Source organism: Carcharodon carcharias, chromosome 26, assembly GCF_017639515.1.
Source record: "Carcharodon carcharias isolate sCarCar2 chromosome 26, sCarCar2.pri, whole genome shotgun sequence".
Classification (NCBI taxonomy): domain Eukaryota; kingdom Metazoa; phylum Chordata; class Chondrichthyes; order Lamniformes; family Lamnidae; genus Carcharodon; species Carcharodon carcharias.
The window spans coordinates 1505908-1533743 of record NC_054492.1 but is presented as its reverse complement, the minus strand read 5'-3'; the positions used below and the strand labels follow the sequence as shown (position 1 = coordinate 1533743).

General features: G+C 43.1%; 1 protein-coding gene across 1 annotated transcript in view; it reads right to left on the bottom strand.

Annotated features, from left to right (window-relative positions):
• Positions 1-5565: 5565 nt before the first annotated feature.
• The window catches only part of snrpa1 (small nuclear ribonucleoprotein polypeptide A'), a 120420-nt gene continuing 98149 nt past the window's right edge, over positions 5566-27836 (bottom strand). The window contains exons 8-9 of the mRNA XM_041175378.1: positions 23196-23289; positions 5566-5980 (exon numbers count right to left, since the gene is read on the bottom strand). Of these exons, the coding sequence (XP_041031312.1) occupies positions 5919-5980; positions 23196-23289 (156 nt within the window). The 3' untranslated portion in view covers positions 5566-5918. The remainder of the gene's footprint in view (positions 5981-23195; positions 23290-27836) is intronic.

Sequence of the window (27836 nt, the reverse complement as noted above, 5' to 3'; positions counted from 1 at the left end):
CAAAAGATAAGGCTGATGCATTTGCAACTATCTTTAGCCAGAAGTGCCGAGTGGATGATCCATCTCAGCCTCCTCTGGAGGTCCCCAGCATCACAGATGCCAGTCTTCAGCCAATTCAGTTCACTCCACGTGATATCAAGAAATGGCTGCAGGCACTGGAAAACACAAAGGCTATTGGCCCTGACAATATTCCGGCAATAGTACTGAAGACTTCTGCTCCAGGACTTGCCACACCCCTAGCCAAGCTGTTCCAGTACAGCTACGACACTGATATCTACCTGGCTATTTGAAAAATTGCCCAGGTATGTCCTGTACACAAAAAGCAGGACAAATCCAACCCGGCCAATTACCGCCCCATCAGTCTACTCTCCATCATCAGTAAAGTGACGGAAGGGGTCAACAACAGTGCTATCAAGCGGGACTTGCTTAGCAATAACCTGCTCACTGATGTCCAGTTTGAGTTTTGCCAGGGCCACTCAGCTCCTGACCTCATTACAGCCTTGGTTCAAACATGGACAAAAGAGCTGAACGCACTAGGTGAGGTGAGAGTGACTGCCCTTGACTTCAAGACTGCATTTGACTGAGTGTAGCATCAAGGAGCCCTAGCAAAACTGGAGTCAATGGGAATCAAAGAGAAAACTCTCCACTGGTTGGAGTCATACCTAGCACAAAGGAAGATGGTTGTGGTTGTTGGAGGTCAATCATCTCATTTCCAGGACATCACTGCAGGAGTTCCTCAGGGTAGTGTCCTCGGCCCAACCATCTTCAGCTGCTTCATCAATGACCTTCCTTCCATTATAAGGTCAGAAGTGGGGATATTCGCTGATGATTGCACAATGTTCAGCACCATTTGCGACTCCTCAGATACTGAAGCAATTCACGTCCAAATGCAGCAAGACCTGGACAATATCCAGGTTTGGGCTGACAAGTGGCAAGTAACATTCACACCATACAAATGTCAGGCAATAACCATCTCCAACAAGAGAGAATCCAACCATCGTCCCTTGATGTTCAATGGTATTAACATCATTGATTCCCTCCTATCAACATGCTGGGGGTTACCATTGACCAGAAACTGAACTGGACTAGCCATATAAATACAGTGGCTACAAGAACAGGTTAGAAGTTAGGAATCGTGCAACGAGTAACTCACCTGCTGACTCCCCAAAGCCTATCCATCATTTACAAGGCACAAGTCAGGAGCATGATGGAATACTGCCCACTTGCCTGGATGAGTGCAGCTCCAACAACACTCAGGAAGCTTGACACCGTGTAGGACAAAGCAGCCCACTTGAACAGAGGCCTGAACAATCCCCATCCACCACTACTCTCCTCCGTCTGGCTGAACTTGTTCTCACACTGAACAATTTCTCCTTCAACTCCTCTCACTTCCTCCAAATAAAAGGTGTGGCTATAGGTACCCGCATGGGCCCCAGCTATGCCTGTCTCTCTATGGGGTACGTGGAACATTCCTTGTTCCAGTCCTACTCCGGCCCCCTCCCACAACTCTTTCTCCGGTACATTGATGATTACTTCAGTGCTGCCTTATGCCCTCATCTGGAGCTGGAAAAATTTATTAATTTTGCTTCCAATTTCCACCCCTCCATCATTTTCACATGGTCCATCTCTGACACTTCCCTTCCCTTCCTTGACCTCCCTGTCTCAATTTCTGGTGATAGACTGTCCACCAATATTCATTACAAGCCTACTGACTCCCACAGCTACCTTGACTACAGCTCCTTGCACCCCGCTTCCTGTAAGGACTCCATCCCATTCTCTCAGTTCCTTTGCCTCCATCGCATCTGTTCTGATACCACTTTCAAAAACAGTTCATCTAACATGTCCTCCTCCTTCCTTAACCGAGGTTTTCCACCCACGGTCGTTGACAGGGCCCTCAACCGTGTCCGGCCCATCTCCCGCGCCTTCTCCTCCCTCCCAGAAACATGATAGGGTCCCCTTTGTCCTCACTTATCATCCCACCAGCCTCCACATTCAAAGGATCATCCTCCGCCATTTCCGCCAACTCCAGCATGATGTCACCACCAAACACATCTTCCCTTCACACCCCCGGCAGAATTCCGCAGGGATCGTTCCCTCCGTGACACCCTGGTCCACTCCTCCATCACCCCCTACTCCTCAACCCCCTCCACGGCACCTTCCCATGCAACTGCAGAAGGCGCAACACCTGCCCCTTTACTTACCCTCTCCTCACCGTCCAAGGGCTCAAGCACTCCTTTCAAGTGAAGCAGCATTTCACCTGTACTTCCCTCAATTTAGTCTACTGCATTCGTTGCTCCCAATGCAGTTTCCTCTACATTGGAGAGACCAAATGCAGACTGGGTGACCGCTTTGCAGAACACCTTCGGTCTGTCTGCAAGCATGACCCAGACCTCCCTGTCCCCTGCCATTTCAACACTCCACCCTGCTCTCTTGCCCACATGTCCGTCCTTGGCCTGCTGCATTGTTCCAGTGAAACTCAACACAAACTGGAGGAACAACACCTCATCTTCCGACTAGGCACTTTACAGCCTTCCAGACTGAATATTGAGTTCAACAATTTTAGATCATGAACTCTCTCCTCCATCCCCACCCCCTTTCCGATCCCCCTTTTTCCCAATAATTTATATATTTTTCTTTTCCCACCTATTTCCATTATTTTTAAGTGTATTTCCATCCATTGTTTTATCTCTACCTTTTAGCCTTTTTTGATTCTTTCACCCCACCCCACCAGGGCTATCTGTACCTTGCTTGTCCTGCTTTCTACCCTTAATTAGCACATTCCTTAGATAATATCACCACCTTCAACACCTCTTTGTCCTTTTGTCTGCGACATCTTTTGGTTATCTCCACCTAACACTGGCCCTCTATCCAGCTCTTCTTATCCCACCCCCCCTTAAACCAGCTTATATTTCACCTCTCTTCTATTTTTACTTAGTTCTGTTGAAGGGTCATTGGGACTCGAAATGTTAACTGTGTTCCTCTCTGCAGATGCTGCCAGACCTGCTGAGTTCTTCCAGGTATTTTTGTTTCAGTTTTGGATTTCCAGCATCCGCAGTTTTTTGCTTTTATCAGCCCACTTGATTGGTTCCATGTCCACAAACATTCACTCCCTCCACCACTGTCATACAGTAGCAGCAGTGTGTACCAACCACACGATGCACTGCAGGAACTCACCAAGATTCCTTCGACAGCACCAAACCCACGACCACTACCATCTAGAAGGACAAGGACAGCAGACACATGGGAACATCACCACCTGGAAGTTCTCCTCCAAGTCATTCACAATCTTGATTTGGAAATATATCGCCGTTCTTTCTGTCGCTGGGTCAAAATCCTGGAACTCCCTCCCTAACAGCACTGTGGGTGTACCTACACTACATGGACTGCAGCAGTTTAAGAAGGCAGCTCACCACCACCTTCTCAAGGACAACTAGGGATGGGCAATAAATGCTGACCCACATCCTGTGAATGAAAATAAAAAACATTGTTTAAACTAATTTTAATTCCTGCTTCTCGACCTGCTCTATGCTGTTATTAATTCATGGTTATACTTACCCAGTTTATATTTTTTCCAGATATTTTAAATGAATGCCCTTGTTTAGAGGGAGAGCATATTCACCAAATAATCACTTACCCACTTTCTTCTGATGTCTCAGATTTTCTTTTTGTTGAATGTGCTCACCATCTCCTGCATTGCTTTAAACTGGTGATTTCCAGCACAATTCTCTCTTAGGCTTGATCTCTTACTCCATTTTATCAGCCCAAGCCTGAATATTACCAGGTCTTGCTCCATACAGACACAAACTGCTTCAAGCGAAGAGTTGGGATCGGCACTGAACACTCTGCAAACATCCCCACTTCTGATAATGAGAAGGAAAGGTCATTGATGAAGAAACTTCACCCAGAACACTGCTGTGAGAACTCCTCTGGGTGACGTCCAGGGACAGAGATAATTGGCCTCCAACAACCACAACCATCTTCCTTTGTACTAGGCACGGCTCCAGCCAGTGAAGAGTTTACCTCAATTTCCATTGACATCAATTTTACTCTTGATCCTGATGCCACACTCAGTCAAAAGCTGCCTTGATATCAAGGGAAGTCACTCATCTATCTCTGGGATACAGCACTTTTCTCTATGTTTGGGCCAAGGCTGTAATGAGGTCAGGAGCCAGGTAATCCTGGTGGAACTCAAACAGTTGAGCAGATTTTTGTTGAGTAAATGCCACTTGATGACACTGTCGACACCTTCCATCACTTTACTGATCTTCGAGGGTAAACTGATGTGATAATTGGCTGTCCAGCTTTTTGTGGACAAGACATATCTGGGCAATTTCTACTTGTTTAAAATCTTGCTAACCTTTCCAGTTCTGACAAAAGATCATCGACAAGAAACATCAACTCTGTTGCTCATTCCATAGATGCTGCCTTAACTGATGATCACTTCCAACATTTTAAGTTCTTACTTTGATTAAGAATAGAAAGAGTAGGCCATTTGGCACCAGGAGTCTGTTCCACTATTCAATGCAATCATGGTTAATCTCCTACCTCTCTAATTTCCTGAATTATCCCCACATCCCTTGATTCTCTTTGCATCCATAAAAGTGTCAACTAAGCATTCATAACTCGTCAGGTAGAGAATTACAAATGTGCACAACTGAGTGAAGAAATTTCTCCCCATCTCAGTCCTATATGGCCGACCCCTTATCCTGAGACTGTGACCCCTAATTCTAAACTCCCCAGCCTGAGGAAACATGCTCCAAACTTCAACCCTGTCAAACTCCTTGAAGCATTTTATATTCCAATAAAATCACCTCTCATTCTTCTCAAATCCTGGTAACCATAGAAAAGTTACAGCACAGGAGGCCGCCATTTGGCCCATCTTGTCCATGCCAGCCCAAGAAAACCAGGTGCCCTTTCTAATCCCACCTTCCTGCACCCAGCCCATAGCCCTGCAGCTTACAGCACTTAAGGTACAGATCCAGGTACTATTTAAAAGAGTTTAGAGTTTCTCCCTCTACCATCAACTTGGGCAGCGAATTCCAGACACCCACTACCCTCTGCGTAAAAAAGTTCTTCCTCATGTCTCCCCACCCCCCTACACCTTCTGCCACTTATCTTGAATCTATGTCCCCTGGTTCTAGAATTCTCCATCAAGGGAAACAATTTTATTCTGTCCACTATCCATTCCCCTCATAATTTTGTACACCTCAATCAAGTCACCTCTCAGCCTTCTTTGTTCTAAGGAAAATAACCCCAACCAATCCAATCTCTCCTCATAGCTACACTTTTCTAACCTGGCAACATTCTTGTAAACCTCCTCTGCACTCTCTCCAGAGCTATTACGTCCTTCCTGTAATGTGGTGACCAGAACTGCACACAATACTCCAGTTGTGGCTTCACCAGTGTTTTATACAATTCCAACATTATATCCTTACTTTTATATTCTATACCTCTGCCAAGGAAGGAGAGCATTACATATACTTACTCAATCTCTCATGGGCAATCCCTTCATCCCAGGAACCAGCCAGGAGAACTAACCCCAAATCCAGACTGACAACACACTAATTAAGTTTTTTAAAAATGTTTATTATCAAAACACTCTGGCAAGCAAACATTTACATTTTACAATCTGAACATGATAATTAAGTTGCTAAAGTGAATCTACAGCTCAGTTAGGGTATAAATGCAACACAAGTCAATATTTACTGCAGTTGGTATGACAGGTGTGGGCAATGGGCACAGGTGCCTTTGTACCCATTACCAGCTAGCCAGGAACAAGATGCTGAAACTTAAACAGGCTCCTGCTGAGACTAGAGTCCACCGATCAACACACTCAATACTCAATAAAACTCGGAAATGTTCTCTCAAATCTGGAGACCATGAAACAAAAACATTTAATGCAAGTACAGAGGAAAACATTAGTTGCCATTGGTAATGGTATCTTCTTCCATATCCTCCTCCTCAACCTCATCAGCAGGACCTGGAAAATCACAGAGCAAATCATTTATCCAAAGATTTCACTTGCTGTTTATATTTAGTTTATAGACTAAATCAAATATTTATTCTGTTTTAATTAAAATCACTTATGATTTGTCAGGTTTCTGAAAGCAGATGTAACACTTGCGTCAGAACAATGAGTGGGCCTGTTACATAGCATATATAAATTCCACCTCAAACATCTGGGAACATAAACCAAAGAGGAGGAAAGTTAAAAGCTGATTGAATATGACTAAGTTTCTGGCTCAGGGAGTGGTTTGGATCAGTTATTATAGTATTCAAATGCAGACCTTTGCCTCAGTTATTCAGGCAAAACTTGCATTATGCCACAGTGAGGAAAAGAACCTAAGAAATAGGCAGCCATTCAGCCCCTCAAGCCTGCTTCACCATTCAATAGGATTACTTATCTGACTGTGGCTTCAACTCCATTTTCCTCCCTGCATCTATAACTCTTCACGCCCCTATAGATCAAAAACCTGTCTAGCTCAATGTTGAATATATTCAATGACCCAATCTCCACTGGTCTCTGTGGAAGAGAATTGCAAATACTAACGACCCTCTGAGAAATAAGTTCCTCCTTATCTCTGTCTTAAGTGGGCGACCCTTATTCCAAAACTGTGCCCCCTCATCCTATATTCCCCCACGAGAAGAAAAATCCTCTTAGCATCTATCCTGGCAAGCCCTCTCAAGATCTTATGTTTCAATAAGATTACCTCTCATTCTTCTAAACTCCAATGAGTATAGGGCAAACCTGCTCAAACTTTCCTCATGAGACAACACCTTCATCCCAGGAATTCAACTGAGTGAATCTTCAAATCTAGGTTCACTAAATTGATTCCAGAGATGCGGGGCTTGTCTTATGAGGAGAGATTGAGCAGTTTAGGCCTATACTCACTAGAGTTTAGAAGGATGAGAGATCTAATTGAGGACTATAAGATGCTGAAGGGGATAAACAAAGTAGACGTGGAGCAGATGTTTCCCCTTGTGGGGCATTCTAGAACGAGAGGCCATAGTTTTAGGCTAAGGGGAGGTAGATTTAAATCAGAGATGAGGAGGAATTACTTTTCTCAAAGGGTTGTGAATCTGTGGAATTCACTACCTCAGAGTGCAGTGGATGCCGGGACACTGAGTAAATTTAAGGAGGAGATAGACAGATTTTTAATTAGTAACAGGTTGAAAGGTTAAGGGGAGAGGGCAGGAAATTGGAGTTGAGGCCGAAATGAGATCAGCCATGATTGTAATGAATGGTGGGGCAGGCTCGAGGGTCTGAATTACCTCCTACTGCTCCTAATTCTTATGTTCTTAAATGCAACTATATCTCTCCTTAAATAAAGAGATCACAACTGTACACAATGCTCAAGGTACGGTCTCACCAATGCCCTGCACAGTTGTAGCAAGACTTTCCTACTTTTATTCTCCATCCCCCTTGCAAGAAAGGCCAACAACATTCCATCTGCCTTCCCAATTACTTGCTGGATCTTGCTAACTTTTTGTGATTCATGTACAAATACACCCAGATCCCTCTCTACCACAGCATTCTGCAGTCTCTCACCATTTAAATATTCTGTTTTTCTATTCTCCCCAAAGTGGACAACTTCACATTTTCCCACATAATATTTCATCTGCCAAATTTTTGCCCACTCACTTAATCTTTGCAGACTCTTTTGTATCCTCCTCAAAGTTGCTTTTAATTCTTTTTAGCCATTTTCCCCTATTCTGACCCTATTTGCTGGTGCACCTTGTAGGTTCTGTTCCTTCCTGACACGTACTGGTTATCATTACTCACATCTCTATTTTGCATTATTATTGCCTTGTCCTTTCTCTAACTTTCTAAATTTCCCTTCAAATGAACTACCGTCCCCCCCCCCCCCCCCAACTATTTAGTTTAAAACGCTCTCTGCAGCCCCAGTTGTATGATCCGGAGCAACCGGTTCCAGTGCAGTTCAAATCAAAGCCCAGCCCAATGAAACAGCTCCTTCTTTCCCCAGTACTGGTGCCCCATGAAACAAAATCCATTTCTCCCACACCAACCCGAGCCACACATTCAACTCTCTGATCTGATTTACCCTGCCAGTTTGCTTGCGACTCTGGTGGTAATCCAGAGATTATTATTACCTTTGCGGTTCTGCTTTTCAAATTTGGCGACTAGCTGCTTATTTTCCCTTAGTAGAACCTCTTTCTGAGTCTGACCTATGTTGTTGGTACCCATGTGGTCCACAACAATTGGATTCTTCCCCTCTGACTCCAAGTTCACCTCCAGCCTTGAGATGTCCTTAACCCTGGCTCCAGGCAGGCAACACAGCTTCTGGGGCTCTGTCGTGGCTGCAGAGAATAGTATCTATTCCTCCCAACTCTACAGGCTTCCTACAACGATTTCTTTTCATTCATCCCCACCCCCACACTTGAATGGCCCCATCCTCCTGCAATTCCCTGCAGCCTAGCAAACCTTCCCCTTTATGTATTTGTCCTATTTCCTTCTGAATGTTACCAGAGAATACGTTCCCCGCTCTTTCAGACAATGCATTCTAGATGACAATAGCTTGCGTATAAAAAAACTGTTTTCCTCACTTTGCTTTGATTCTGTTGCCAATTACCTTAAATCTCTGCCCTCTGGTTACTGACCCTCTGACCAATGGAAATAATTTCTATTTACTTCATCAAAACCCCTCAATTTTGAATGTATGTCTAAAAATCGCACCTTAACCATCTCTGTTCCATGCTGAACAAACCCCAGCTTCTCCAGTCTCCACATATAATTGAAGTCCCTCACCCCTGGTACCATTCTAGTCAATCTCCTCTGCATCCTCTATAAGGCCTAACATCTTTCTGACAGCTACAATACTGCAGCTAGGGCCTAAACAGTCTTATGAAGACTTTAGCATTGCTTCTTTGCTATTGCACTCTGTGCCTCAATTTATGTCAGGGATTCTGTATGCCTTTTTAAACAGCCTTTTCAACTTGTTCTACCACTTTCAAAATCTTGGGCATACACAGTCCAGGTGTCCTTTAAAATTGTACTAGTTTTCCTGTCCCTCATTCATACTACCAAACCAAATCACTTCTCTGCATTAAATTTCATCTGCCAGGTGTCTGCCTATGTCACCAGTTTATGTCCTTCTGAAGTCTGTTACTATCCTTCCAACTGTTCACTGTCACAAATATGAAGTTTATAAGATGGTTGTGTTTTGGGACTGTCTCTTCAATATAAGTTAAATTGGAGGAATGGTTATGTGACCCGTTCTGAGTTCTACATGACAACAAGCTTGGGTGGCTTGGCTGTTCAAGGTTAAAGGGCGGTGGGGTTGGCACAGGTTGTTTTACTGGGAAGGTGGTGCAAGATGTCAAAACCTGTAGGCAATGGCAGGAGCATCTAACTATGTGTAGTCTGTTAGTCTCTAAATCTCAAGGTGTTAGGAATGTCAGATTTTATAATAGTTATACTTTAAGCTGTCTATTTAATTCCAAGACAGAGTGGAGTTGAGGGGGGGCGGGGGGGGTCTAAAAAATAGCAAATAGCATTTCTACTAGATTACAAGGCCAATATGATTCACCATGGAGATAGGTTTTGAGAGAAGAATCCATAGGAAGCCATTGATGGAAACCTACAACCTCATCCTAAGATATCCCTGAACCTCTCAGACACAATCAGTCCACAAAAATCTGGGAGAATGAGAGCAGAGATATAGAAGCAGTCAGTTTCTATTGTTCACCATGCAAAATGCGGGTAGGAACTCACTCAGATTAAAGATACTAAGTTTGAGAGGAGTGAGTTTGAGCGACAGAATACAAGAGGAGCAGCGGGGCCATTAACAGAGAGAGTGCGAGAGGAGGAGCGGGGCCATTAACAGAGAGAGTGCGAGAGGAGGAGCGGTGCCATTAACAGAGAGAGTGCGAGAGGAGGAGCGGTGCCATTAACAGAGAGAGTGCGAGAGGAGGAGCGGTGCCATTAACAGAGTGCGAGAGGAGGAGCAGGGCCATTAACAGAGAGAGTGCGAGAGGAGGAGCGGTGCCATTAACAGAGAGAGTGCGAGAGGAGGAGCGGGGCCATTAACAGAGAGAGTGCGAGAGGAGGAGCGGGGCCATTAACAGAGAGAGTGCGAGAGGAGGAGCGGGGCCATTAACAGAGAGAGTGCGAGAGGAGCAGCGGTGCCATTAACAGAGTTCGAGGAGAGACAAATAATCAAAGTGTGAGGTCAGAGAGAAACAGGTGATTGGTTGGTGAGTATTTTTCTTCTTTACATTTCAAACTGTAATTTACTGATAATTATAAGGCTTTATTGGTATTATTAAAGTCTGCTAGCAGTAATAAGCATTAATGGGAGTAAGTAGGATTTTAAAATTTAACATTAAGGAAATGCCATTCATTATCTAACATAATAAAGATGGCAGAGCAGGTGATGTATTGCAACTGTAGAATGTGGGTACTTTTGGATTCCAGTGTGATCCAAGGCAAACATGTCTGCAGCATCAGGAGCTTCAGTTCAGAGTCACTGAACCAGAGGCTGAGCTGCAGACACTGATACATCAGCGAGAGGGAAAGTTACCTGGACATTAGGCTAGGCAGAACTTCAGAGTCTGGAAACGGTCATGGACAGGAAAATGTGATTGCAGGTCAGGCAGGTATGGGGACCCAGCATGTAGTGATGGAGGAGCCTCAGCCCCTGACTTTGTCCAACAGGTGCAAGGTGTTTGCTACCTATGTGGACGAGGAGAAAGACTGCAAAGTGGATGTGGGGACTGACCAAGGCACCATGGTAAAGGATGCAATTCAGATAGGGGGTGCAAAGAAGAATGTGGCAGTGATAGGAGACGGTATAGTCAGTGGGGTAAATGCTATTCTCTGCAGCCGCGGCAGGAAGCTCTGAAGATTGTATTGTCTGCCTGGTGCCAGGGTTAAGATCATCGGCTTGTGGCTGGAGAGGACCTTGGAGTAGGTGGAGGAGGATCAGCTGTCGTGGTCCATGTGGGAACCAACCGCATGAGTAGAACCAGGAATGATGTTCTACTGAGAGAATTTGAGGAGCTAGGATCCAAAGTAAAATGCAGCACGTCAAAGATGATCATCTCTGGATTGTTACCTGAGCTACATGCCAATTGGCATTGGGTTAAACAGATTAGAGAATTAAATGCATGGCTCAAAGAGTGGTATGGGAAGACAGGGTTTATACTAACAGGTTGTGGTGGTGTTGTTGGGGGGGGGGGGGGGGGGCGTTGGTGGTTGGGAGACTTAGAACTCCAAAGGGAAAAGGTCAAGGTATTGGAACAGTATAGAGATGTAGCTAAAGACAAGCAGAGTTGGACAGGAAGGGACAGAGAGATTAACACAAAAATATGTACATCAGCAAATAGGGTCATTGCAGGGAATAGTAAAAGAAATGAAATTAAAGGTTCTTACCTGAATCAACAAAGCATCTGTAATAAGACAGATGAACTAGCGATACAAATAGAGGAAAATGATTTAGATCTAATTGCCATTTCAGACACATGGTTACAAGATGATCAAGGTTGGGAAATAAATATTCCAGGGTAAGAAAGGCAGGCAGAATGGCAAAGGATGACATAAGGACATTACTGATAAAGGATCTGACCTCTTAAGATCATGAAGTAGAATCAATATGGGTAAAAATTAGAAATAGCAAGCGTCAAATCACTGGTGGCAGTACTTTATAGGTCCCCTAACAGTAGTTATACTGTGGGTAGAGCATTAAACAAGAAATTACTGGAGCCTGTAACAAGAGAGATGTAATAATTGTGAGGTGTTTTAATCTTCCTATAGACTGGGACAATCAGATTGGCAAGTATGGTTGAGAAGATGAGTTTGTAGAATGTTTTTGTGACAGTTTCTTGGAGCAGTACATAGTGGAACTGAATAGGGATAGAGCTATCTTAGATCTAGTATTGTGTAATGAAGCAATGAAGTAATGTCATACTGAAAGATCCATTGGGGAATAGTGTTCACTATACCATTGAATTCCATGTTAAGTTTGAAAGTGACATATTTCAACACAAACAAAGAAATAGCTGCAAAGATAGTGGATGTGCTAGCTAAGACCTTTCAGAATTTCTTTAGATTCAGGAACAGTCCTACCAGATTGGAAGTTGGCAAATGTTACACCACTTTTCAAGAAAGGAGGGAGAGAGAAAACAGGGAACTACAGGCCAGTTAGCCTCACATCAGTTGTTGGGAAAATGTTGGAATCTATTATTAAGTCTTAACAATGCACTTAGAAAAGCATAGTATGATTAGAACAAGTCAATATGGTTATACTAAGGGAAATCCTATTTGATAAATGTATAGAGTTTTTTGAGGATGTAACTAGTAGCGCAGATAAACTGTAGCCTGTAGATATAGTATACCTGGATTTTCAAACAGCATTTAATAAGGTGTTGCACATAAGGTTAACAGGCAAAATAAGGGTTCATGGAGTTGGGGGTAATATATTAGCGTGAATGGAAAATAGAGTGGGCATAAATGGGTCTTTTTCAATTGGCAGGCAGTGAATAATGAAGTTGTGCAAGGATCAGTGTTGGGGCCTCAGCTATTTACAATCAGTATTAATGACTTAGATGAATTGACAGAGAGTAATGTATCCAGGTTTGCTGATGATACCAAAGCGGCAGAAAGGTAAGCAGTGGGGAGGACACAGAGGTTGCAAAGAGATATAGACAAGTTAAATGAGTGGGTAACAAGATGGCAGATGGAGTGTAGTATAGGGAAGTTGAAATTATTCACTTCGGTCATAAGAATAAAAAAGGAGAATATTATTTAGAAGATGTGAAATTTGAAATGTTGATGTTCAAGGAGACTTGGATGTGCTTATATAAGGAACACGCAGGTGCAGTGAGCAGTTAGGAAGACAAATGGCATGTTGGCCTTTACTGCAAGGGAACTGAAGTACAAGAATAAAGCAGTCTTGCTACAGATGTACAGGGTTTTGGTGAGGCTGGATCTGGAGTACCGTGCACAGTTTTGGTCTCCACATTTAAGAAAGCAAATACTTGCATTGGGGGCAGTACAGCAAAGGTTCACTAAATTGGTCCCTGGGATGAAGGGCTGAGTAAACTGGGCTTATATTCTGGAGTTCCGAGAATGAGAGGCGAGCTTGCTGAAACCTACAAATTTCTGAAGAGACTTGATAGAGCGGATGCTGAGAGATTGTTTCCGCTGGTTAGGGAATCTAAAACACGGGGGCTCAGTCTCAGGATAAGGGGCCGATCATCTAGGACTGAGATGAGGTGAAATTACTTCACTCAAAGGATTGTTATTATTTGGGATTCTCTACCCCAGAGGGTGTGGATGCTCCATCGCTAAATACATTCAAGGCTGAGATAGAAAGATTTTGGTCTCTCAGGAAATTAAGGGATATGGGGATCATGCAGGAAAATGGAGTTGAAGCCCAAGACCAGCCATGATCGTACTGAATGGCAGAGCAGGCTCGATATGCTATATGGTCTACTCCTGCTCTTCATTTTCTCATGTTCAAAGGATTTAAAAGAAGCTGGAAGATTCACCTAGCTTTGGCTAGAGGAAGGAATCTCTAGGGTAATCCTCATGGTGAAAGTCAGTTTGGGAAATTAGAAGTCACCTAGCTTGAAAAGGAAAAAGGAAGCAAGCCATTAAGAGCTGAGAATAGCTTTGGATTGGTTCTTGGATTGTCCACTTAAAGAACAGAGTAAAGTATAACAGTAGAGAGAGCGGGAGTGTTTAGTTGTTTTAAAAGTTAAACGTGGAAACTTTTTTGTACTTTTGAGCATACGTTGCCAAGTGAAATAATGTGTAGTCAATGTTGCTTTAAGTTTGTTAAAGCTTGAAATTTTGTCATGTGATCCTTCCAATCAGTTGCTGGAAATTCAAATATCTTATTAAATGTTCTCAGTCTCTTTGGGGTTTGTAACATTACGTGCTTTGTGTTATCTGTATTTTGGAGTTATGCCTAAGCTCCCAAATTCAGGTCAATGATATATATCAAAAAGAGATGTCCTAATGCCAACCCCTGAGTGACACCCCTGCATACTCTCCTCAAGGCTCAAAAACAACCTTTCACCGTTACTCTCTGCTTTCGATCCATTAGCCAATTTTGTATCCATGCTGTCACTGCCCCTTTAATCCCATGGATTTGTATTTAATCAAGTGGTTTTTGAAGTCCTTATGCACAATATCAACCCATGTTCTCATCAGTTCTAAGTTACTTCAAAGAATTCATCAAGTTTGTCAAATAAGATTTGGCTTTAACAAATCCCATGCTGACTTTCATTTACTAACCCTTGCTTTCTAATGCCAATTAGCTTACTCCTGGGTTAATGTGTCAATGTTTCCCCACTATTGACATTAGGCTGATTACCCATGGTCACCAGGTTCAGTCTTCTTTTTTTAAATTTTCAACCCTACAATCCTCTAGCACCACTTATGTCTAAAGGAAGATATGGAAGATTATAGCCACAGCCTCTGCTACTCCCCACCCTTACTTCTCTTGTGGTGCCCACTCTGATTTTAAGTGTTTCCTCCATTTTTATCCTATCAATTTCTTTGCTGCCTTCTCCTTTACTGTGTCTTCACTAAAGAAAAGCCTGCTGTCTAGTGCTCATTTATCATTAACATGAGCAGGTAACAAGGAAGGAAACCCAAAAGTCTTTCATATACAAATAAATAGTAAAAGAATAGTCAAAGGCAGGTTGGGGTTGATTAGGGGCTAAAAACATTAGTCACCACAAGATCTCCCTTTTGATCCCTTATAAATTTATGAAACATTTGTAGATTTCTCGTTATGCTACCTGTTAATCTATTCTCATACATTGTCTTTGCCCCTCAATTCCATTTTGTAGTTCTCTCCTGTTCGTTTTGAATTCAGCTTGGCTCTTTGCTGCAGTATGATTCTGACATTAATCAGCCTCCTTTCTGTTTCATTTTAATCACTATATCCTTAGTCATCTAGGAAGCTCCAGCTTTAGATGCCTTCCTTTCCCCCCCACCCCAATGGGAACATGTCTACTCTCTACCTGAACCACCACCTCCAAATTGTTCATTTACTGCTTTACCTGATTCCAACCCACCAGGCTACGCTCCTTATCAGCAACTGAAATAGGCACTCATCCAGTTGAGTATTTAGACATGTGATTTTTCATTGTTCTATTCTATAATTAATCTAATGGTAGTCTGAGCACCGTTTCCTAAATGCTCTCCCACTGAAACATGTTGCACTTTCAGTTCTGTTGAAGGGTCATGAGGACTCAAAACGTCAACTCTTTTCTTCTCCGCCGATGCTGCCAGACCTGCTGAGTTTTTCCAGGTAATTCTGTTTTTGTTTTGCACTTTCCCCACTTCAATCCCTAGAACAAGATCCTTATTGGGCCAGAAACAAACTTATGAAAGTTCTTGTACACGTTCAGAAATTCCTCCCCCTCTTTGCTCTTTTTGTTACTCTCAGTTGATTAGGATAATTGAAATCCGTTATCACAATCCTGCAGTTATTGCATTTTTGGCAATTTGCATGCAAATTTGCTCCCCTATCTTCTTCCCATTACTTGGCAACCTGCATAATACACGCAACCTATGTAATATATCCTCTATTGTTCCCGAAGTCTAATCAAGTCCTCCTCACTAACATCAGGGGTTTGTGCCAAAACTGGGAAAGCTGTCCCCAGAGTAATCAAGCAACAGCCTGACTTAGTCATACTCACATAACCATACCTTACAGCCAATGTCCCAGACACCATCTCTGGTTATGTCCAGTCCCAATAGCAGGACAAACCCAGCAGAGGTGGCAGCACAAAGGTAAACAGCCAGGTGGGAATTGCCCTGGGATTCCTCAACATTAACTCTGGACCCTATGAAGCCCCCTGGCAGCAGGTCAAAAGGGGCGAGGAAAGCTGATGAATCAGGACTCCTCCATGTTGAACGTCAATTGAAGCACCGAGGGTAGCAAGGGCACACGATGTTCTCTGGATAGGGGGCTTCAATGTCCATCACAAAGAGTGCTTGGTAGCAATTACGAACCAAGGCTCTGAAGGATGCATCTGTAATGGCACCTGCAGCAGGTGGTGAGGGATCCAACAAGAGGGGAAAAAATACGAACTTAACCGTACCAATTTAATTGTGACATGCATGTTCATGACAATATTGGCAAGAGTGACCACCGCATAGTCCTGTGGAGGCAAAGTCTTCACTACCACCATGTTAAATGAGATAAACTTTGAACAGATCTAGCAATCCCAAAACCGGGCATCCATGAGGCACTGTGGGACATCAGCAGCAGAATTGTATTCAACCATAATTTGTAACTCATGGGCCGACATATCCCTCACTCTACCATTACCATCAAGCCAAGAAATCAACCTTGGAAGATGTAATAAATCAAAGAGTAGAGACAAGGCAAGAGAGAAAGGTATTAATGCTGCAAGTTATAAACGGACTGTGACAGGAAGGGGCAGAGAGTACAGATCTAAGAGTAAATCAACAGATAAGGCTGGTGGTTACAAAAATAATAAAAGGAGAAAACTAAAAGCTCTTTATTTGAATGCATGTAGCACTCAAAACAAAACAGATGAACTGATAGCACAAACAGAAATAAATATGATCAGATAGCATTACAGAGGCATGGCTGCAGGATGACAGATTCAGACCTGAACACTGAAGGGTACATGACATTTAAGAAAGACAGGAAGTGAGGAAAAGCTGAAGGAGTGGCTCTGTTACTTAATGATAGTATTTGTACAATAGTGAGGGATGACCCAAGTTCAAGAAACCAGGACGTGGAAGTGGTGTGGATAGAAATGGGAAGTGATAAAGGCAAGAAGTCACTTGTGGATGTACAGTTCCACGAAGAGTAACCATACGGTCGGACAGGATATAACGAAAGAAATAATGGGAGCTTGTCAGAAAGGTATACCAATAATCATGGGGGATATTAATCCACATATAGACTGGAAAAATCGGATGGGCAAAGGTAGCCTAGATGAGGAACTCATAGAATGTTTTCAGGATAGTTTGAGAAAAGCACATTCTGGTGCCAACCAGAGCGCAGGCTATACTAAGCCTGGTATTGTGCAATGAGAAAGAATTAATTAATGACCTCATAGTGAAGGTGCCCCTCAGTAGCAGCGATCATAATGTGATTGAATTTTGCATTCAGTTTGGGGAGAGAAGAGTGGCTCTAAGACGAGTATTTTATACTTAAATAAGGGCAATCATGAGTACATGAAAGCAGGGCTAGATAAAGTGAACTAGCAAATTAGGTTAAGGGGTAGGTCAATAGAGATGCAGTGGCAGACATTTAGGAGGATATTTCAGGATACACACAATTACAATGAGAAAAAAAATCCAAGGGGCTGATCCACCATCCATGGTTAACTAGAAAAGTTAAAGATAGTATCAAACTTAAAGAAAAAGCATATAATTATGCAAAGATGGGTGCAGGTCAGAACATTGGACAAAATGTAAAGAGTGCAAAAGTAAGCTAGCTAGAAATATAAAGACAGATAATAAGAGTTCCTACAGATAGTTAAAAAAAGTTAACAAAAATATGAGAGCCTGGGGAATTCATAATGGAAAATATGGAGATGGCAGATGAATTGAACAGTTATTTTGCATCAGTCTTCACTATAAAGGATACAACTAACATCCCTGAAATAGCTTTAAATCAGGAAATGGAAGAGGGAGGAACTCAGGAAAATTACAATCACCTAGGAAGTGGGACTGAGTAAACTGTTGGGGCTGTGGACTGAAAAATACATGCGCCCTGATGATCTTCATCCTAGGGTCTTAAAAGAAGTGGCCAGTGAGATAGTTGATGCATTGGTTTTAATTTTCCAAAATTCCCTAGATTCAGGGAAGGTTCCATTGGATTGGAAAATAGCAAACGTAACTCCTATTTTCAAAAAGGGAGGGAGACAGAAAGCAGGAAACTACAGGCCGGTCAGCCTAACATCTGTCATAGGGAAAATGTCAGAAGCTATTATTAAAGAGGTTATAACAGGGCACTTAGAAAAATTCAAGTTAATAATCAGGCAGAGTCAACATGGTTTTGTGAAAGGGGAATCATGTTTAACCAATTTATTGGAATTCTATGAAGGAGTCACATGTGCTGTGGATAAAGGGGAACCGGTGGATGTACTGTACTTCGATTTCCAGATAGCATTTGATGAGTGCTACATCAAAGATTCGTGGAAAATAAAAGTCCATTGTGTAGTGGGTAACATACTGGCATGGATAGAAGACTGGCCAGCTAACAGGAAGCAGAGAATAGGCATAAATGGGTTTTATTGGTTGGTAGCATATAACGAGTGGTATGCCACAGAGATCAGTGCTGGGGCCTCAGCTTATTACAATTTATTTAAGTGACTTGGATGGAGGGAACAAAGGTATTGTTGCTAAATTTGCTGATGACACAAAGATAGGTAGGAAATTAAATTGTGAAGAGGACGTAAGGAAACTACAAAGGGACATAGATAAGTTAAGCGAGTGGGCAAAGGTCTGGCAAATGGAGTATATATAATGCGGCAAATGTCAAATTGTCCATTTTGACAAGAATAATTTTAAAAAAGCATATTTTCCAAATATTGAGAGATTGCAGAGCTCTGATTCAAAGCGATCTGGGTGTCCTAGTACATGAATCAGAAACGGCTAGTATGCAGGTACAGCAAGTAATTAGGAAAGCTAATAGAATGTTATCATTTATTGTGAGGGGGATTGATTACAAAAGTAGGGACGTTATGCTTCAGTTGTGTAGGGCACTGGTGAGACCACATTTGGAGTACTGTGTACAGTACTGGTCTTCTTATTTAAGGAAGGATGTAAATGCGTTAGATGAAGTTCAGAGGTTTACTTGACTAATACCAGGAATTGGCGGGTTGTCTTATGAGGAAAGGTTGGACAGGTTAGGCTTGTATCCACTCAAGTTTAGAAGAATAAGAGGCGACTTAACTGAAACCCTTAAGATCCTGAGGGGTCTTGACATGACAGGGTGGATGTGGCGAGAATGTTTCCTTTTGTGGAAGAGTCTAGAGCTAGGGGGTCACTGTTTAAAAAATAAGGGGTTGCTCATTTAAGACAGAGATGAGGACAATTTATTTCTCTCGTAGGCTTGTGAGTCTTTGGAGTTCTCTTCCTCAGAAGATAGTGGAAGCAAAGTCTTTGAATATTTAAGGCAGAGCTAGATAGATTCTTGATAAGAAAGGGAGTGAAAGGTTATCAGGGTAGGCGGGAATGTGGAGTTGATGTTACAATCAGATCACCAATGATCTTATTGAATGGCAGAGCAGGCTCAAGGGGTCAAGTAGCCTACTCCTGCTCCTAGTTCATAGGTTTGTATGTAACCCTGGTTCAATGAAGAGTGCAGGAGGACATGGCAGGAACAGCACCAGGCATACCAAAAAATGAGGTGTCAACCTGGTGAAGCTGAGAAGTGCTGAGTGAATGATCCATCTTGGCCTCTTCCTGAGGTCTCAAGCAACACAGATGCCGGTCTTCAGCCAATTTGTTTCACTTCACATGATATCAAGAAATGGCTGAAGGTATTGACAATATCCTGACAACAGTACTGAAGATTTATGCTCCAGAGCTAGCTACATCCCTAGCCCAGCTGTTGCAGTACAGCTACAACAGTGGCATCTACCCAACAATGTGGAAAATACATCCTGTCCACTAATAGGATAAATCCAACCCGGCCAATTAGTTACCCCATCAGTCTACTCTCGATCATCAGCAAAATGATGGAAGGGGTTGTTGACAGTGCTATCAAGTGCTATTTACTCAGCAAAAACCTGCTCACCAATGCTCGGTTTAAATCCACCAGGACCACTCAGCTCCTGACCTCATTATAGCCTTGGTCCAAACATGGACAAAGAACTGAATTCAAGAGAATGAGTGAGAGAATAAGGGTGGGAGTGACTGCCCTTGACATCAAAGCAGCATTTGAGTGTAGCATCAGGGAGCCCTAGCAAAGCTGAAGACAATGGGAATCAGGAGAACACTCTCCACTGTTTGGAATCATGCTTGGCACAAAAGGGAGATGGTTATGGTTGTTGGAGGTCAGTCATCTCAGCCCCAGGGCCTTGCTGTAGTGTCAAAAGTCCAGCCATCATCCTCAATAAGATCAGCATCTTCAATAAGATCAGAAGTGGGGATGTCCGCTGATGATTACACAAGGCTGTGACATTCGCAACTCCCCAGATACTTAAGCAGTTCGTGTCCATATACAGCAAGACCTGGACAACATTTGTGCCACAGAAGTGTCAGGCAATGACTACAAGCATCATCTGCATGCTGCAGCTCAATGACTTGAGGTTGGGGTGGTTTTGGATTGAAGGCAGCGTAGATTGAACTGTTCCCCATTTGTCCTTTAGATTATCTCCACACCTATGGGTAATTTGAAGGAGGTGAGGTGCAGTATTGCAGTGAGAAAAATGGAGAAGAGATTGGTGCAATGACAGCCTTGACTGACTGCAATTGCCACTAAAGTAAGGTTTGTGGTGGTTCACAGCATGCATGTCAGCATGGAGTAGACAGAGGATAGTTACAAATTTCTGAGGGCAGTCAAGTTTGAAGGGGATACTCTCAGCCTTCGCAACTGACAGACTCAAAGGCTTTCATGAGGTCGAAAAAGACCACGTAAGGTGGTTGGTGCTGTTCTTTGCACTTTGCTTGAATTTGTTGCACAGTGAAGATCATGCGTATGGTGCCTCTCAATGCTTGGAAACCGCACTGTGACTCTGCAAGGAGTTCCTTGGTCACGAGGAGGTGGCGGTTGAGGAGGAACCTTGCAATGATCTTCCCTGTGACAGACAGCAGAGACACTCCTCTGTAGTTACCACAATCTGACTGGTCTTCCTTCTTGATCATGATCACAGCGTCCAAGAACCATTGGCACGCACTATTTTTCCCCGCCACGATAGATGGTGAAATTTGAATCCAATAAAAATCTGGAATTAAAAGTCTAACAATGACCATGGAACCAATGTTGATTGTTGTAAAAACCCATCTGATTCACTAATGTCCTTTAGGGATCTGTCATCCTTACCTGGTCTGTCCTACATGTGACTCCAGACCCACAACAATGTGGTTGACTCTTAGCTGCCCTCTGAAATGGCCTAGCAAAGCCACTCAGTTGTAACAAACCGCTACAAAGTCACAAAAAAGGAATGAAACCAGACAGACCACCCAGCATCGACCTGGGCACCAGAAACGACAACAGCAATCGCAGCCCTGTTGACCCTGCAAAGTCCTCCTTACTAACATCTGGGGGCTGGTGCTGAAATTGTCTCACTGACTAGTTAAGCAACAGCCTGACATAGGCATCCTCATGGAATCATACCTTACAGGTAATGTCCCAGACTCCACCATCACCATCCCTGGGTATGTCCTGTCCCACAGGCAGGACAGACCCAGCAGATGTGACAGCACAGTGGTTTGCAGTTGGGAGGGAGTTGCCCTGGGAGTCCTCAACATCGACTCTGAACCCCATCAGGTCAAACATGGGCAAGGAAACCTCCTGCTCATTACCACATACCGCCCTCCCTCAGCTGATGAACCAGCACTCCCTCATGTTGAGCACCACTTGGAGGAAGCACTGAGGGTGGCAAGGGCACAGAATGTACTCTGGGTGGGGGACTTCAATATCCATCAAGAGTGGCTCGGTAGCACCACTACAGACCGAGCTGGCTGAGTCCTAAAGGACATAGCTTCTAGATTGAGTCTGCGGCAGGTGGTGGGGGAACCAACAAAAGGGGAATACATACTTGGACCTTATCCTCACCAGCCTGCCTGCCACAGATACATCTGTCCACGATAGTATCGGTAGGAGTGAACACCACACAGTCCATGTGGAGACGAAGTCATGTCTTCATATTGAGGTTACCCTCAATTGTGTTGTGTGGCTCTACCACAGTGCTAAATGGGATAGATTTCAAACAGATCTAGCAACTCAAGAATGGGCAACCATGAGGTGCTGTGGGCCACCAGTAGCAGAACTGTACTTGAACACAATTTGTAACCTGGCATATACCCCACTCTACCATTACCATCAAGCCAGGAGATCAACCCTGGTTCAATGAAGAGTGCTAGAGGGCATGCCAGGAGCAGCACCAGGCATACCTAAAAATGAGATGTGAGCCTGGTGAAGCTATAACACAGGACTACTTGCGTGTCAAACAGCATAAGCAGCAAGTTCACACATGCCTCATCTGACCTTTACTCTAATGGTAATTGTCTATCGCAGTCCTCTGTACACCACCTTATTAATGCTTTACCCTGACACCATGCCATCCAAACTTACCAATTAATTTTAGTCCCACACAACATTAGTTAACCTCCCTGCATGGACACTGGTCCCAGCCCTGTTGAGGTTTAATGGGTCCATCACATCCACAGCTGGTCACAACACTTGTAGAATCTGAAGCTTTCCCTCATCCAGTCACCCATTAACCTACTTTACCTCACTGTGGTTAATCCAGAGATTACTCCTTTTGAGGTTCTGCTGCTGCACATGCTCCCAAGCTCTTGAAACTAACTCAATCCTTTTCCTACCTACGTCACTGGTTCCAGTGTGCACCAGGTCTTCTGGTTGTTCCCCTTCCCCACACAATGCTCTGCACCCAGGGATATTTGTTCCAATCGACTCAAGTTGGAAGGTAGCTTCAACATTTCTGAATTATAAGAGATTTCCTAATAAGCCATTAATAGTTCAACCCCCCCAAATTACATAGTCCATCAGCATGATGTTTTCTGCCAGTCAGAAAGTACTGCAGGAATTCCATACTTTATAACACAATGGTACAAGCAATACTGTCTGCTCTGATACATTAACACACATACATGGCAGAATAGGCCAGGCTTCAGTTACTAGGAAGCACAGGCCTATGGAGAAGCTGGGAGAGTACATGTATTACAAAGAGTAGGTGGAAATAAACTGGTACAGAAAGCAATGCCGAACTTGGAGAGATTAGAAAACCCGTAAGTACAACATGGGACAAACATTAATAGGAATGTGATTAATGTCTGTTACAGGGGGTGTCAAAGTTCTCCAGATGTAATGATTATGGTCTGAGATTTTTTGTTCCCTGAGGAGCAAGGAATTGTGTCTCAAAGTTCGAGAACAATGGAAAGCTACTCTACATGGATCATGGGTAGAGTGGCCTGAGCAGCTAAATAACCTTTCCTTGCTCAGGAGTCCATGATCCTATTTCTCATTCTGCCAAACACTCACCAGCCTTCCTGTCCCTGCCTGGGATTTGTCCAGCCTGTAGCATGCCTTTCAGTTTCTCCACCTCAGCCAGCGTTGATGCATTTGCAATAGCATTCTGCAAAGCAAACAAAGGCATTTTAACTTAACAGATATAAAATTTCAGGGTAGTACAGGTTCAAGGGTGCTTCAATATTCCCCAAACCTTCAGCCTTTTCACCTGCCTGTGTTAAATTGCTATAATGCAGTAAGTACCGGAAATACTAAGTGAATAAGAAGAAACTGTAGGGAAGAAGCCAGTATAAATGGGATTGGTCATGGATATATTGAAGGAAGCAAGGAAGGGAAGGCTGGAATTGTTATGCGCTGTAGTCTATTAGTGGGCCCAATGAGATAAGGGGCGGCAGGGAGTGCAGATGCATTGAAGGGAGATTAACCAGATGTGGAGAGAAAGCAGGGAAATAATGGTATCACAATGGGAGAGTATGAATACTGCAATAAATAACACACTGGGGTTTGAGGGGATGGAGGGTAGTGGGGGGGGGTATTGGAATGAGTTTTGCGGACATTAGCTTGAACAGTTAAGATAACCTCCGCACGAGCTGGTACCAGTCTCATGGGCAGTGCATTTCAGGGGTTGTGTTTTACTATGCAATTGATTTGATAATAAAGAGTATAGAAACAGGAGAAGGCCATTCAGCCCATCAAGCCTGCTCCACCATTCAATACAATCACGGCTGATCGAACACTTCAGTGCCTTTTACCCACACTATCCCCATAACCCTTTTTGTTATTATTAATCAGAAATCTTTCTATCTCTACTTTAAACACACTCAATGACTGAGCTTCCACGGCCCTCTGGGGTAGAGAATTCCAAAGATTCACAACCCTTTGAGTAAAGAAATTTCTCCTCAGCTCAGTTCGAAGTGGCTTCCCCCTTATTTTGAAATTGTGTCCCTTAGTTCTAGACTCCCCAACTAGGGGGAAACAACTTCTTGCATCTACCTTGTCTATCCTTTTAAACACTATTATTTTTATTATTACTTTGTATTAGCCAGACATATCAAAATTAAAATGATAGAGATCTGGAAGCTTGGGTTAACAATTGCAGGCTGAACGGAGATATTCCATAAAGCAATCACCCAAGCTGTATTTGGTCACCCTATTGTAAAGGAGACTGCTCATCCACAGTATACTAAATTGAAAGAACAAGTAAATCACTTTTCATCTGAACAGAGTGTTTGGGGCCCTAGGTAGTAGGAAGAGGTAAAAGGGCAGATGTTGCATCTTTTGCCAGGAAAGTGTTATGTTGAATGTGATTCAGGAGTGGACCAAATGTCAGAGAGAACGGTTCTTTCAAATGGGGAAGGGAAGATGTTTGGTGGTGACATTTCACTGGAGTTAGAGGAAATGGGAGAGGATGATCTGTTGAATGCAGAGCTCGTGGGGTGGAAGATTAAAGGAAGAGGAACCCTATTGTGGTTCTAGGAGGGGTGAGTACAGAAGTGCGGGAAATGGAGATTATACTCCATTCAGTCTACAGGTGCGACTCCAAGATCTTGCTTGCCTATCATTTTAATTCTCCAGCCACTCTGAATTTATGTCCTGCACCTCCCACATTGTTCCAGTGAAGCTCAACATTAGCTTGAGAATAGCATCTCATTTTTTGATTAGGCACTTTACAGCTTTCCAAAATCACCACTGATGTCACAATTTCAGATCATAACTACTGTTCCTTTCTTTTAGACAGCAGCTATTGGTGATTCTGCTTTTCACATTTACACCTCCTCCAGACACAATCATCTGCTTCTTTATTTGTTGCATTATCACTTCCCTTTGCCTAGCACTATCATCCCTTTGTCATTTAATCTCAGCCTTCCACCCTATCACAGACCTTCCCCTTGTTCTTTTCTCGTCCCCACTTTCCCTGCCTTGTTTAAAAACTGTTATATCTCTAACCACTCCCAGTTCTGATAAGGGGTTAACCTGAAATATTAATTCTGTTTCCTTCCCCACAGAAACTTCTGGACCAGCTGAATATTTTCAGGGTTTTGTTGTTTTTTTTGGATTTCCAGCATCCATAGTTCACAGGAACATAGGAACAGAAGTAGACCATTGAGCCACTCGAGCCTATTCCACCATTCAAGCGGATGTGATCCAACTTCACGACTTTTATCCCATATCCCTTAATAATTGAAAGTTTACAGTTGAACTACCATCAATTGCTGTTTGCAGAAGAGAATTCCAAACTTCACCACACTGAATAGAAGTTTTTCCTAATTTCACTCGCAACAGGTTTGGCTCCAATTTTTAGACCATGGGGAGTTTCTTTCTATCCAATCTGTTCCACTTCACATTGTAAAGAACATATCTTTTTATTTCTGTTGCACTGTGGATTAAAATTACAATGGCTGCAGTTGAAAGACATGTCTACTGGCATAGTATGAGGGATATATACAACATTGCTCTCCTGGAACAGTGTGCTGTGAAAGACAGGATGGTGCCAAGGGAGAGTGTGGTCTAATGAGGAACTGCCTGGAAACATTTTAATTGACTCCTGACCAGGTGACCAGGGTTTGTGTGAGAGCAATGCAGCAGAATAGCTCCCAGCCTGCAAAGAAAAAGAGCGAAAACCTCTTGTTCCTGTGTGCGAAAGATTCCAGTAATTCCACAATAACAGCTAGCTGGCTTTTTCTCCTCATATCTCTATAACCTGCTCCCTCTCTGAAACCCCTGAAAGAGGCAAAGGGGAAAATCACCGTTAAAGATGTTGAAAGGCAAGTGCTCAACCAATGAACTAAAGACTGAAAGTGCTGGGAAGACCACCTCATGTCATCAGCAAAGAACTGAAAGGAATTTGGAAGACATTGATCAAAATCAACCCATCAAATTCTGTGCTCTGGAATTGGTGTTATTGAACTGTTTTATCCCACCCTTAAAATCCATGTCTTTATGTGTCTTGTATGTGTGTGTATAGGGATTTAAGAAGGGGTAGAGTTTAGGTTATAGCGTTAAAAGTTGGCAGTTCATATTTCTCTCTTTTGCCACTGGTTAAAGACAATTTGTTCAATAAACAGTTATTTACTTAATAAGTTTACAAACCTGGTGCTCGTATTGTTAACATAAATTAAACAATTAGGCGGGTTGATCAAACTTTTCACATTTGTCAGGGCTCGGGGAGCACTGGGGCTTGATATTGCAGCGCAATATCCCCAGTGAGTCATGACAAGTTTAGGGGCTTGACCGAGATATTTTGGAACAAAAGACAATGACAATTTGGGTGTAGATTTATTAAGTAACAAACACTAAAAGGAAACAACAGGTTTGTACTGTCAAAAATAAGATGGCACTGGAAACTGCTAAAGCTTCCCTGCAAATGGACGAGATGCCCCTAACGATTTTACAAGGGATCCCAAAAGCCAGGTTAATCGAATTGATCAGTAATTTAAGAGAGGGATTGCCTGCCAAAGCTAGGAAGGCAGAGATAATCAAAGAGAAGGCACAGCATTTAAAACTGGAAGGAATACCTGAGAGACTGTGTTCTCCAAGGGGTGGTTCATTGGAATGGGCTCAAATTCAGTTGCAAATAAAAAATAAACTGGAACTAGAGACACCAGAAAAAGGGCATTCCAAAGGGAGCAGGCAAGAAAAGGCATTCCAAAGGGAGCAGGCAAGAAAGGGCATTCCAAAGGGAGCAGGCAAGAAAGGGCATTCCAAAGGGAGCAGGCAAGAAAGGGCATTCCAAAGGGAGCAGGCAAGAAAGGGCATTCCAAAGGGAGCAGGCAAGAAAGGGCATTCCAAAGGGAGCAGGCAGAAAGGGCAGAGAAAGAAAAAGAAAAGGCAAGGAGAGGGCATTTCAAAGGGAGTTAGAAATAGTGAAGTTGGAAAAGGAGGAAAGAGAATTCCAGCTTAAAATGCTGGCAGTTAAGAGACACTAGTAGGTGAAGTAGGACTTATTTCCAGATCAGAACCCAGTGGGGAGATGTTTAAATTTGCACAAGCTCTTCCAAAATTTGAGTTAAGGGATGTTGAAGCATTCTTTATTTCATTTAAGGTAGCAATGAACTGGCCAAAGGAAAACTGAACATTGCCCACGCAGAGCAAACTGCCAGGTAGAGCACAGGAAGTTTATTCTTCACTGTCAGAGGAGCTTTCCCAGGGTAATGATGTAGTGAAAATGGCCATTTTGAGTTCACATGAGTTGGTCCTTGAAGCACACAGACAAAAGTTTCGAAATTTAAGGAAACGGCCTGGGCAAGCTTACATTGAATCTGAAAGGATTAAACAAAATAGTTTTGACTTGTGGATACGAGCATTAGGAGTTGAAACTACTTATGAAGTTCTCAGACAAACCACTTTCTTTGAAGAATTTAAAAACCTCCCTAGCTTCTGAAATAAGAACCCATGCTGAAGACCAAAAGGTTGCAACTGCTAGACAGGCAGCAGTAATGGCTGATGATTATGAGCTGATCCATAATACTAACCCTTTTTTCCCATCAACCTCATAAATTTGAAAAGGGTGGAAAATGGGAAAGTGAAAGGAAAGCAAGTAGCCAGGGTAAAGAATGGATAGCTGGGAATGCCTTGAGATCCACTCTCCAGTTCAGGAAGGAAGGTAATAAGGGCAAAGGTGAAACTCGAAGACCTAAGTGTTTCCACTGTAAT